Here is a 13,645-nt window from a genome sequence, read left to right as displayed (position 1 = left end):
AGCATCATTCCTTCCAAAGAAATCCCAGGGCTGATCTCCTTCAGAATGGACTGGTTGGATCTCCTTGCAGTCCAAGGGACTCTCAAGAGAGTTCTCCAACACCACAGTTCAAAAGCATCAATTCTTTGGCGCTCAGCCTTCTTCACAGTCCAACTCTCACATCCATACATGACCACAGGAAAAACCATAGCCTTGACTAGATGAAACTTTGTTGGCAAAGTAATGTCTCTGCTTTTGAATATGCTATCTAGGTTGGTCATAACTTTCCAGAAACCTGTATATTTGTGTTACAAATCTCAAAGGTTATTTGCATGGGCAAATAGGAATTGTTTTCAGTGTGCTTGTTTTTAAAATACAAAAGTAAACGTTTCATTTTTTTATTTGCAGTGTATGGGGACTTGCTGAAACAATCAAAACAACTGATTTTTCAAAACAGATATTATATTAGCACTTCAGCTTATGAGGTTTTTGTAATCACTGAGAGAGAAGGAAAAGTAAAAGCATTTTTAAAGTGTAATATCAGATGCCATTACAAACCTGTTAAAGCAAACTGCAGTTATATACTAACATGCAATGTATATGAAGATACATTTCTTAATCTTCATTAGGAGTCTGCAACTTGAAAAAAAAGAATGAAAGAATAAAAATATAATTAGAAGGAAATGGAGGGAAAGGGAAAATGAAAACAAAATAATGGGAAAATAGAGGAAATGGCTATATTTCTTGAAAGAGATCAGAGGGAGGAAGGGAAAAAGAAGGATGGGAAGGAAGGAAGAAAAGAAAGTAGGAAGGAAGGGGAAATAAATTAAAAAAAAAACAAACAGGAAAGAGCTAGTTTTAAAACAACAACAACAACAACATGAATCGTTGGGGTCAGGCAGTTTCTTCAAGAAAAAGAAACTGGCCATGACCTGATTGGCGTTGAGGCTGGGTACAGTTTTTGTGACTGTTTAGAGAAAATCTAGCAGTCTCCTTGCCATTAATCTTTTCCAAAGAAAGACTTTGTTCTGCACCTGTATAAACAATCCCGTTTTTTAAAACCTATATGCCTGCCTCTAATGTATGAGGCTCTGTATTTATACTGATAGCTTCAGGTCATCAATAGGCGGTGCAAAAAGCGGCCTGAGATCTTCCCTTTACATCTTTTTGCTCCCCTTTCCCTGCCACCCTCCCTTCTCTCTCCTCTCCCCAACCGCCCCTCCTTCTCCCAGCACCTAGAGTCAAGTTCAAGTTCAAGCAGCGGTCCAGGAAAGATTTCTAGCTCTGTCAAGTACTCCCTGAGTTTTCCCAGCACCGAGAGAACTGAGAGCGAGCGTTTTACTCAACTGACCTCAGAGGAGACCCTCCCCCAGCTCTGCCCCCCCACCCCCACCCCCTCCCCCAAATGGCAAAATATATCGGGAGAAAACCTCTGCAAACGGGGCGAGAGGGAGGGGTTTGGCAAAACATCCCCACAGGGAGGCCTGGCCTGGGAGACGAAGGTGGAACGATGATGCCTGAGTGATGAAGTCAGCCCTGGCCAGCCACCTGTTGCGGCACTTCAGGCACCAAGCCCGGCGCATTTGTTCTGCTGGAGGAGTCGTTGGGGCGAGGCTGGCCTGCGGCTTCTGCCCGCACCGTCCCGGGTCGACTGCCCATCTGTCTCCTTAAGCTTCTCTCAGCTTGGCTGTAGGCTTGTAGGGAAAGGACAGGTATACCTAATTCGGGTGTGACTACTCAGTTTCCTCAGTGCAGAATGGCATGGCCAACCCAAACCCACTCACAGAATTTTAATTATTTTGCTGTTGTTTCAGTTTTAATTACTCAAGGGGTGCACCGGACGCCTAATCCAGTGCCTGACACACAGCAGGCACTCAACAGCTGGCCATTGATGTCCACTCCAAAAATGAAGCACACAGTCCCAGACCACGTATTGCCAAGGCTCTCCCAGTTAGCAAACAAGGAGACCGCAGTTATGCCTTGTCTCCTTTGAGGGGCATACTTCTGGGTGCTGTTTTATCGTGGTTTCTTGTTTGTTTTGTTTTACTTTGGATGGTTGTGCTGACTTTGCATGCTGAATCCAGGAGCGTGCTCTTCAACACACCATCGAAAATAGTCATTGATTCCCTAGACTGTAACTCAGAGCGCGGGCAGGACCCCTCTAGCTTACCGCACTCTGATGCTGAAAACAGAATTAACGCGTGGAACTCCCCAGATAGCAGAAAACAGACGCAGAGCATCCTGTGCTGTGCGACAGAAATACCGAGGGGCCTGGGATTCTACACACGGATTTTGAGTCCACATTCTGCTTACCAGACCGTCGATATGGGGTCCTTTACTTAACATCCATCTCTGCGGCTTAGCTTCAAGTTCTGCAAAGTGGAGATAATAACATTTAAGTCACAGATGTTGGAAAAGGAAACGAACCACTGTAGATGAAAGTGCTTTGTAAATCAAACTGTTTAAGGAAAAGAGGGGAGGAAAATGAGAGGTAATTCGCCCATTGTTCGGTGTTGCTTGTTTAGCTTTTACGCTTTTGTCGGACCGGGCTTGAATAGGCAGTCATACATTATGAATGATGAACTTGGAAAATACATTTCGGCTGACAAGAGGGGAAGGACGCAGAGGTCGAGATCCTGGGGTTTCCAAGTGTCCGGCGATCTTCGCCTCCGTTAAGATTAGCAGGGGGTGGAAGTGGGTACCTGGGTACGAACAAGATCCCCTCCTTCACTCACCCAGGAGCACTCGTCTCGCAGTGATGGGTCCCTCGAGCCCAGGGGTCCAGATCCCAGTTCAAGAGACTTCCCCTTCCCCGCCCCCACCGGCAGATTCTCGGCACTCTGAAAAGCGGTCCCCACCCATTCCACGCCCCCGCCCCACCTCTTGCCCCCCTTTCCCACCCCCTCTTCTTTGCCGGGGTGGTTTGTTCCGAGGAGTACAGAATAAATAGTCCGGTCAAAACGCGCGGTGCGCGGTAGTGAGCGCCGAGCCTGGGCCCAGGCGCCGACTTCTCGGCCACGCTCTCCCGGATCAGTCTCGAGGCTCCGCGGTTCACGACCCAGATCTCTCCTCGCCTGCGGAGTTCAGCCTGGCCCCCGCCTCCGCGAGGGAGCGGAAGGCGGAGGCCGCGAGACTGGACTGGGGGAAGAAAGCTGGGGCGCCGGGGACGCAACGATGTCCACCGGCTCGGTGAGCGACCCCGAGGAGATGGAGCTGCGGGGACTGCAGCGAGGGTACCCGGTCCCCGTCTCCAAGAGGCCGTCCCTCCGCGGCGCGGAGCGCAGCTACGTGTCGCCCAGCGACAACTCGTCTGCGGAGGAGGATGACCCCGACGGCGAGGAGGAGCGCTGTGCGCTGGGCGCGGCGGGCGGCGCGGGAGGCTGCAAGAGGAAGCGGCCTCGGGTGGCTGGGGGCGGCGGCGGCAAGAAGCCCCTCCCGCCCAAGGGTTCGGCGGCCGAGTGCAAGCAGTCTCAGAGGAACGCGGCCAACGCCCGAGAGCGCGCCCGGATGCGCGTGCTGAGCAAAGCCTTCTCCCGACTCAAGACCAGCCTGCCCTGGGTGCCCCCCGACACCAAGCTTTCGAAGCTGGACACGCTCCGGCTGGCTTCCAGTTACATCGCGCACCTGCGGCAGCTGCTGCAGGAGGACCGCTACGAGAACGGCTACGTGCACCCGGTGAACCTGGTAGGCGCCGCTCGCGAGGCCCGGGCCGGGGCGGTCGAGTGATGCCTAGCGCGCTTCCCGGCGCTCGGCAGAGTCTGGCCGCTGGGAAGAACCCGAAGTGGGGCGGGGGTAGGTCTGGTAGGGGTGGTGAGGAGGCCAGTTTGGTTTCTCCCAAGTTACGGGAGGAGCCAGGCGTTTTCCTGGAAGAGAACCATCCACCCTTCTGTGTTTGCATCAGTCTGATCATTGTGCGTGACGCTTTTGCCGGTTGATAGTTACTATCACTATGGCTAATATCCTGCTTCCGGGGTAAATCTACGTTCCATTGGAGTCCGCTGTCCCTTGGCAGATAGAACGAAAAGTCTCCTCTCCTAACTTTTTCCAGATAAGAGTCTGACAGGTTTAAATCAACCAGCCCTACTTTCTGAAAGGAGGGAGGGAAGACCGAGACCTTTTTAAAAGCCTTTGGGTTTTTTCAGTTCTTGAATAGCAGAGGTTTCCCCAAACGGGATTTGTCTGGAAAGTCCCTCTTCGACCTGCCAACTCTCCCGGCTTGAGAAAGATCATATCCCAGTTCCTTCTTGGAGTGAATGGCTGATGGGTGGATGGGTGTGTGTGTGTGTGTGTGTGTGTGTGTGTGTGTGTGTGTGTGTTTGGGGGGAAGGGAACTAAGCCACAAAATCCCAAATTCATGCAAATTTCTCGGAATCACCGTGAGGACAGCAGGAACGGAAAATTCCCTTCTTACGTGATCAAAATCCAGTAAAATTAAAATCTTGGTTTTAGAGAGAAGACACGAAAAATTCCCAGAATACTGATAAAATCGGAGCTACACAAAGCCAGGGATATCCCGGGGTTTCTTTTGGAGAGCGGTTTCGGTTTGAAATGATCGTTTCTCCGGTATCTGATGCTCTTTCTGGTTTACAGACGTGGCCATTTGTGGTCTCGGGACGACCCGACTCTGACACCAAAGAAGTCTCCGCGGCCAACAGATTATGTGGGACCACCGCTTAGACCGAACTCGAACTCACTTGGGATTATTGGTTGAGCACACGGATTTGGGGACGAGGGAGAGGAGGGAGACAGTGTGAGAAGCCCCAAGAATGGGAAGAACGTTCCATTGGATTCTCCCAGACTCCCCCAGCCCAGGACCGTGAACTGGACAGGTGGCGGGCGTTGGGGGGGTTGGGGGTGGGGGTGGGCAGTTCCCGGGTGTCGGCAGTGAGCCTGGCATCGCAGGGCGCAGACGGCTCTGCTGCCGCGGGTCTGGGCGACGACACTACACGCGGACCCAGATCAAGCCTCGGGCTTTAGCTGTATAGACTACCCCCGCGGTGCAGTCAGAGCCCAGCGCGCAGCCGCCTAGGGGTTAGTTTCCAAACTGAGCCAGATCTACCGTGTGATGGCACGACTTTGCACTGCCCAAGCTTCTCACGGTTAGACCATGGTCAGAACGCGCTCTGGACAACCGGCTTCAAAGACCGAAGTCTTCACGCCAGACCCTACATCGGGGTGTGTTTTTAAGTTGCAAAGAGAGGAGCGCGGCACACCTGTGCTAGAATTGTATCGCACAGGGTTGCTCTCCCTGGGCCGGACGCACGATGCCCTGCCGGTTCGGGGAGAGGTGGGAGCGCGCTCGCAGAGACCCACCCGACCGGGTCTGCCCGGAGCACTCCCTGCGGTCGCGCTTCCGGGGGCCAGTGACGCCCCTCCGTCCCTCGAGGCGAGCATCTCCCCTTAACCAGGCTTAGGTCTGCCCCCTCCCCTTCTAAGGCTTGAGCCTCGCATCCGCCTCTCCTCACAGACCTGGCTCGCGTCTGCTTGGGCACCTCCCTCTGCTCCCTCCTCCCACACCTACTTGCAGGCCCCCTCCCCACCCCCCACTCCCGACTGTCCCCACCTGGCTTCCCCCTCGGGTGGCACCCGCCTCCGACTCCACCTCCCGGCGCCCCCATTCTTCCTCCGGGCGGGATGGGGCGCGGAGGCTGTTCCGTACTAGAGACCATGATGCGGCGGAATGCGCCGCTGCCCCAGGCAGCACTACCACAATAATTAGCAAATGTAAATAAATTTATTTTTTTATGAATAATAAAACGCATTGTGAAAAGTGCCCTGGGGCGTCAAAACGTGGTCTTTTTGCCCGTGGCTGTTTGGTCTGGGAATTAATTTAAAGCTGCCCTTTGGCTCTGTGTGGGAATTGGGTCATTGTTGGAGGCGGAGGGGTTGATCAGGTTTGGATCGCTGCAATTTTAAGTATAACTCTCATTATTTTCTCTGATTCTGATTCCTATTCGTAAGGCAAGGGTTCTTGGAAGCCAGGGACTAGAGGCTTGTAAGGCCCTTAATAGTCTTCTGGCGTCAGGGCCACGTGGAAAGAAAGGTATACACTCTTCAAAGCAATATAGGTGCACTTCTTTCTTACACACACACACACACACACACAAGAATTTCTCCAGCCTAAAAGACACTTTAGTGCTAACAATTGCAAGTAATTCAAGAACTCCCTACAGCCAACACATCCAGAGTAGGAATGAGTCTTGGGTCTAACTGGCACTGATTTGTATTTCAGGAGAGTTTTTGGTTTTTTTTTAATAATGTTTATATAGACTTTTGATCCAGCCACCCGCAATTTTCACAGGAAGTAATAACTGGGGAAACCCATCACAAGGTTTTTAAATGCAGGTCTTTTTACAGAGGAGCATTCTCTTTGTATAACCTTAAAAATTTTAGAAAAGTGTGAAGGATGAAACTAAACAAATGCCCAATTTGGGGTGTGTCCATTATTTTATGAAATCAAAAGGCAGTTCACTTACCAGAGAGAGAAAATATAGCTGGAGTTTAGGAGGTGAGAGGGAAGTGAGGGAGCATGGTTTCCTGTGTTGCACTAAACCGAACCCAAACTCTGGAGAACTGGTTTCTGGCAGGATTTTCTTGGGCTTTTGTTCATATCCCGGTGGGGGATCCAGCCCTCAGGATCCAGTCTTCAGTGGCAGAAGTTGGCAGGAGCTTTCTGTGGCATCAAGGATCTTTGATTAAAGGAGTACTTGGGAGTAACTAGTGACAGGAAACCTTATCATGGTGGTTAAAGGCACTTAGTGTGTTAGTTGCTCAGTTTTGTCTGACTCTTTGTGACCCCAAGGACTGTAGCCTGCCAGGCTCCTCTACCCGCGGGATTCTCCAGGCAAGAGTACTGAAGCGAGCTGCTATTCCCTTCTCCAGGGAACCTTCCCGACCCAGGAATCGAACCCAGGTCTCCTGCATTGGAAGCAGATTCTTTACCGTCTGAGCTATCAGGGAAGCCCACTTAGGCCAGTTTTGGGGACCCAGCTTCTTGGGAGTTGGGTGTCTGCTAGAAGCCAGCCCTGAGTCGAGGTCTTTTACAAAGCTGCCAGCAAATGAGGTCATTTTAAAGGAAAGGAGGCAGTGTCCTAGCTCATAATGTGAACCTGAAAGTCTGCAGAAGTTACCTTGGGATCCAAGCTCAGCCACACCCCCCCACAGACTGGTGACTATGCAACTCCCCTCAGCCTCACTTTCCGCATCTACAAAATGGGGTAGTAACAGTGGTTGCCTCAGAAGATGGTCATCAGGAATAAAAGTGACAGCAGTATTTAAGCATCCTTCCTAAGGCAGTGAGCCGTGTCCTAAAGGCTTATTGATGACTGAAGGAAACAGAAGGGAAGACTTTGGCAAAAGGGAACATTTTAAGGGGGGGGCCACTTTAAACAGGTGGTACCACTTTAAACAGGTGGGACATTTCAGGAATCCAGTCTTTAAGACTGGGTCCTGTTTTGAGATGCCTGGATTAAAACAGTGAGAGAAAAGTGCCCCCCACCAGAGTAGAAACAGAGACAGAAAAGAAAAGAAAAAGACCACTTGCAGTGAATATAAGCAGGAAAAAGCAATTGGATAAACAAGGAAATATATTAGGGCACATTTTCATAAATAAAATATTTAAAATGTGTGTTATCATGATTATATCCTTTCAGGATACTTCAGGGGCAAACCCACAGATTTTCTGCTCCTCCTCTGCCTCCCACCCCCAAGAAGGGGGTGCTTTCACTGATTCACATATCCAGAGTGTTGTTCTCTGCAAGCTCATTTTTTATTGCACTTGATAACCTAATAATTTATAGAGAAGAGAAAAAACTTTCTCAAGAATATTTTGCCCCATGGTTTCAGTAAGAAGTTCAATGTCAAGAATTATGTAGTTAAAAAAAGAGGAGAGGCCAATTCTAGTAAGTCCAAATGAATCAGTATAAATTGCTCAAACTTCTGGGCAAGGGTTGCTGCTGGGAGAGGCCTGGAGTACCTTGAACTGTCCTTTCTTGATCTCCAGTGAATATGGTGATTACTATGTGCTCTAAGGGGTAGAAAGACATCCCAAAGCCTTCCTTCTTTTTTCCCTTCCTTTTAGGGATTTGGGCTGGATAAACAGGAATTGGGACTGGGGAAATCAGCAAATTAAAAAAAGAGAAGTAAGTTTGTCCTTAGGGTTATTTCGATTTGATTATACTACTGTGAGAGAAAAGTTGAAGGAAGAAAGGTTAAGAAATGTAAAAAGTACTGAATAACAAATCAAATGAGTAAATTGAAAAATACTTTTCCGGGGGCTTTTTGAGGGACCAAAGCATTATTATTAGTGAGACTGACTCAATCAAAAAGAACAAAAATCCCCTTTCACAGGCTCTTCCTAAGATGAATATTCTACATGAAATACTTTCGGCACTGTAATTTTGAAACATTTAGGCGTTTCTCTTGGTTGTGGATGAAGAATTGATTTGGGGCATTTTCTTTTGCACCGAGCTTCAAGTTACAACTTTATTTCAGTCTGATATCTCCTTCAACAGATAGTGACAATGATCATTACAATTTACAGTGGAGATTTTTTTTTACAGGCACAGCTTTTTTGCCTCCGGCAATAAAATCTTCATAAGTCAAAAATAAATAAGAAAGACATCTCCCCTCTATAAAAAGAACTAAATGGAACACACCCTATTTTAATAGGTAGTAGGTAAATAGCTTGGCTAATACTTTTGAAAAAAATAACCAAGAAAGTTGTTTTTCTAATGTCTGGAAAGACAAAAACCAGGAAAGTTCATAATTGACTTCTCATTGCCAAGCATCTAACTTATGGGCACCACCTTTGTACCTGGGCACCTGGCTATTCTCTTTTCATTGGGCACTTCTGTTTATCTACCTGAGGATGATCAGAATGCTTGCATCTCTGTATTAACTACCCACCATTCAGGCTTCTCAGGTGGCTCAGTGGTAAAGAATCCACCTGCCAGTGCAGGAGACCCGGGTTCTGTCTCTGGGTTGGGCAGATGCCCTGGAGAAGAAAATGGCAACCCACTCCAGTATTCTTGCCTGGGAAATCTCATGGACAGAGGAGCCAGATGGGCTGCAGTCCATGGGGTCGCAAAAGAGTCGGACACAACTTAGTGACTAAACAACAACAACCCGCCATTCATCTCCTTTTCAACACCATTTTGTCATTTTTATCTTTTTTTCTCTCTCCCACAGTGGTGAAAAATGGTCCATAAAATTTCTTGAAATCCAGGTCTAAGAAGTAGCCAGAACTTGAAATCTATATATAATGGTGTAGATAAACCTAATTAGCACTGAGTACCAGTGCCTTGAATCTTCTCAGCCCTTGTGGTTCTTCTATCACCAAGATGGGTTACAGATCAACTTTGGGGTCCTTCATTGCTTATGGAGCAGCTTTCAGTTTGGTGAAAATATGGTATTTATATTGATTATTACTCTTATCAGTAAACATGCAGAGAAGAGGGGAACAAGGAGCAAGAAACTTGTATTTTTTACTTTGTTTATTAAGAAAGTTTATATATCGAGTTGGCCAAAAAGTTCATTTGGGTTTTTCCATAAGCTCTTACATAGAAAAATCCAAACAAACTTTTTGGATAACCCAATGTTATATATTGATTTTTGGAATTATTAAAAACTCAATTTTTTAAAAAGACTGAAAGATGTGTCAGATGTAGCTGATTCCAGTCTAATCCCACCATTTCACAGCTCAGCACCCTCATGCACTTTCTTCCCTGTGAGATGAGAATCAGTTCAGTTCAGTTCAATCTCTCAGTCATGTCCAGCTCCTTGCGACCCCATGGACTGCAGCATGCTAGGCCTCCCTGTCCATCACCAACTCCCGGAGCTTGCTCAAACTCATGTCCATAGAGTTGGTAATGCCATCCAACCATCTCATCCTCTGTTGTCCCCTTCTCCTTCTGCCTTCAATCTTTCCCAACTTCAGGATCTTTTCCAGTGACTCAGTTCTTTGCATCAGGTGGCTAAAGTATTTGAGTTTCAGCTTCAGCATCAGTTCTTCCAATGAATATTCAGGACTGATTTCCTTTATGATTGTGAGATGAGAATAATACATCCTATATCCCCAAAAGTATTAAAAGTGGATTAAATGCAACAATTCTATTAAACACTTAGGCAATACTCCATAAGTGCCAATTAAAAAAAAAAAAATTGAAGCTTTGATTTCTTTCCTTTCCTCTAACAGTAGTTCAGATGTCTTTCACTCTCCTGAAAATGTGTTCTGTCATTCCCCCTGCCACTTTTATCACCTTGTACTTTTATGCCACGCCAGTTTTCCTATATTGACCTTTCTTTTTGTTGTCACTAAGGAGAAATTTTCATTTGCTTTCTCTTAAAAAATAAAGATCAAACCACTGACCATCAAAACTTATCCATGGGTTGAAAAAAAATTCATTTAGGAGTGCAAGATAGTCCGATGGATTTTGATATAATAGAGTATAAAATTTTCATTGATATAATTCTGTATTGCAGCCAACCTTTCAGAAGCTAGATTCTAGGAGCCTTGGTGTTGTATCAAAAGAATATCCACAATGACCTAAAATGGCCATTAAAATACTTCTTCCCTTTACAACTACATATCTGTGTAAGGCTGGGTTTTCTTCATGTACGTTAATCAAAATAACATATCATAACAAATTGATGTAGAAAGTAGAAATGAGAGTTCAGCTATCTTCTATTGTCAGATATTGAAGAGACTTGCATAAATATAAAACTTTTTGCCACTTTGCCCATTCAACTGTTTTGGAAAATACAGTTATTATAATAGAAAGTGTGTTATTTACATTCACATGTAATTACTTCCTTATTATTTTTAAATGAATTAACAAATATTTTCTCTCAGTTTTTAATTCTAATCCAGTAAATATCAACAGATAGAAGCCACATAAACAAAAGCTTTTCAGGGTTTAAAAAAATTTTTTTTAATGTCAAAAAAGAGAACAAAGAAAAGTTTGAGAACCACTGGCCTAGATCATTCCTAAGGCTTATCAATTGATAAGATTGATGTTTTCTTGATTTTGTGATGATCTCAGTAGGACAGGAGCCTGTAGATAAAATCTACATTGGATATAGAAGCAAACACTTGATCAGAAAGATTCTCTAGAGAGGTTAAGTGAAAGTGTTAGTTGCTCAGTCATGTCCGATTCTTTGTGACCCCATGGACTATAGCCTGGCAGGCTCCTCTGTCCATGGAACTCTCCAGGCAAGAATACTGAAGTGCGTAGCCATTCCCTTCTCCAGGAGATCTTCCTAACCCAAGGATCAAACACAGGTCTTCTGCATTGCAGGCAGATTCTTTACCATCTGAGCCATCAGGGAATGGCTTAGGATGAGAGGTTAGGATGATAGCTTAGATGTGAAGGACTTTCTCCATGCAACACTTTCTCCATACATTCTTCCTGTATCTCTCAGGGAAAGCAGCTGGACCAACATGTGCATGGTTCCATGGAGGCGGAAGGATCTTTGTATCACTTCCTACTCTTTCTTCCTCATTCCCATCTCTTTTGTCTCCTCCAGGCTCTTAATTTGGTAGCCTCAGGACTGGCCCCCTTTTTCAGATGAAAGGGAAAGTAATGGCCAAAGTTCAAGACCTCAAAATCCCTTTTTCTTTTGTCCATATATTAATATTGTCTTATGGCTATATTAGAATCACAGCCATTATATCATACTGCTGCTGCTGCCGCTGCTAAGGCACTTCAGTTGTGTCCGACTCTGTGCGACCCCATAGACGGCAGCCCACCAGGCTCTGCCGTGCCTGGGATTCTCCAGGCAAGAACACTGGAGTGGGTTGCCATTTCCTTCTTCAATGCATGAAAGTGAAAAGTGAAAGTGAAGTCGCTCAGTCCTATCCGACTCCTAGCGATCCCATGGACTGCAGCCCACCAGGCCCCTCCGTCCATGGGATTTTCCAGGCAAGAGTACTGGAGTAGGTTGCCATTGCCTTCTCCATATATTATACTAATAAAGCCTACTTGGCAAACCTACAGATAAAAATAAATTCTTTATTGAGGACCACTAAAAGCAATGCCCATATTCCCTTAAATAAATTTCTCTATATCATACTAAAAAATAAATTTATTTAAGGAAATACGGGCATTGCTTTTAGTGGTCCTCAATAAAGAATTTATTTTTATCTGTAGGTTTGCCAAGTAGGGAAAGATAACATTTATTCATGATAATATCGATTAACTTATACTGGGCACATCACTAAAGCAACTAAATGCCTGGACATGCATAATTAGAGTAGAAAAGAAACAAAAACAAACAACAACAAAAACCCAGAGAATCCTCAAATGCTTTGGTTGTTGATGTTTAGTTGCTAAGTCATGTCCAACTCTTTGTGACCCATGGGCTGTAGCCCACCAGGCTTCTCTGTCAGTGGGATTTTTCCAAGCAAGAATACTGAAATAGGTTGCCATTTCACCCAGGGATCTAACCCACTTCTCTTGCATTGGTAGGCAGATTCTTTACCACTGAGCCATCAAATGCTTTGGAAGCAAGCATCTTCAAATGCAAAGAAAGGACCCCATAAAATAAAAAACTCAGTGACATGAGGTCTAAGGCACTTGGCTGATCCTTAAAGAAACTGTTTTAAGAGCCAGGCAGTTGGACAGCATATTATCTGTGCAAAGTAATAGCAGAAACACCTCAGGCTAAATCCAGTTAAGGAGAATCAAAATTGCAATGGACAGTGCTTGAGGGGCTTCAAACCAAGGCCTCAGGAGCCTGATGGGTCAAGATGGGTAAACCAGATATACACAGAGAAAAGGAAGAAGCTGTCAGGAGAGGAAGGAGCACAGTCCTCATGCTGTCTCAGACCTCTGCCTTGCTGGACATGGGCTGTGTATTATGTTCTAAACAGAACACCTGAGGTGTTTCTGACCAGGCCCTGTATGGCTGGCTGTTTACACAGACAGAAATCTCTGGAAATCCCTAACTTTCATGGGCTTTAATTACAGGTTTTCCCTTAAATGTTGGTGGTGGAATAGGTTCAGCTATCTACCTTCTCTGCCTAGGCCCTCTTCCGACCAACACCATTTCTTTGGAGGCTTGGGTTGGGATGGGTTAGGTTCCACTAGATGATGGGGTATCTAATCATCAAAGATGGTCCCCCATGAACCAGGCCCCTTGTATAGGGCTGGTCCAGTGATCTGCTGTAACCAATAGAAGGTGGTGGAAGTGACTCTCTGACAGTTCCGGGCCTGAGCCTTAGGACCAGCCACTTCTGCTTGTACTTATTTGGGATCCTGGAGCTTTCACATGAAAATTCCAACCACCTTCCTGAAGGGACCACACGGAGAGGCCACAGGACAAAGAGAGAAACCTTGAGTCTACACCTAAGAATGGAGGAGCCTTGCTGAAAGCAAGATCAGTGAGACCGATGATCCCAGCAGAGGCAACCCTGGTGCATATTGTGGCAAATGAAGAAGCCACAGAGAATGGACAGCAGAAGTAAGCCAGTCCCACTGGGCCCTGCCCTAATTCCCCATGCACAGAATTGTGAGAGATAATAATAATAAGGGCTTCCCTGATGGCTCAGCAGGTAAAGAATCCGCCTGCAATGCAGAAGACACAGGAGACGTGGGTTCGATCCCTGGGTCAGGAAGATCCCCTGGAGAAGGAAATGGCAACCCACTCCAGTATTCTTGCCAGAAAA

General features: G+C 46.4%; 1 protein-coding gene and 1 long non-coding RNA gene across 2 annotated transcripts; one reads left to right on the top strand and one right to left on the bottom strand.

The window, feature by feature from the left end:
• Positions 1-1,403: 1,403 nt before the first annotated feature.
• Positions 1,404-3,338, bottom strand: LOC129626794 (uncharacterized). Its single transcript, XR_008702215.1, has 4 exons — positions 2,919-3,338; positions 2,548-2,681; positions 2,293-2,351; positions 1,404-1,673 (listed from the first exon to the last, which is right to left on the bottom strand). It is a non-coding gene; the product is annotated as an uncharacterized LOC129626794 (long non-coding RNA).
• MSC (musculin) lies at positions 2,947-4,800 on the top strand. The gene is made up of 2 exons (XM_055546256.1): positions 2,947-3,663; positions 4,570-4,800. The coding sequence occupies exons 1-2, from the start codon at positions 3,154-3,156 to the stop codon at positions 4,654-4,656; spliced, it is 597 nt and encodes a 198-aa protein (XP_055402231.1). The 5' UTR covers positions 2,947-3,153; the 3' UTR covers positions 4,657-4,800.
• Positions 4,801-13,645: the final 8,845 nt, after the last annotated feature.

The sequence above is a fragment of the Bubalus kerabau genome, chromosome 14, assembly GCF_029407905.1.
Source record: "Bubalus kerabau isolate K-KA32 ecotype Philippines breed swamp buffalo chromosome 14, PCC_UOA_SB_1v2, whole genome shotgun sequence".
NCBI classification, from domain to species: Eukaryota; Metazoa; Chordata; class Mammalia; order Artiodactyla; family Bovidae; genus Bubalus; species Bubalus kerabau.
Note: the sequence above shows the minus strand (reverse complement) of the source record. Positions and strands in the feature narration are given on the sequence as shown.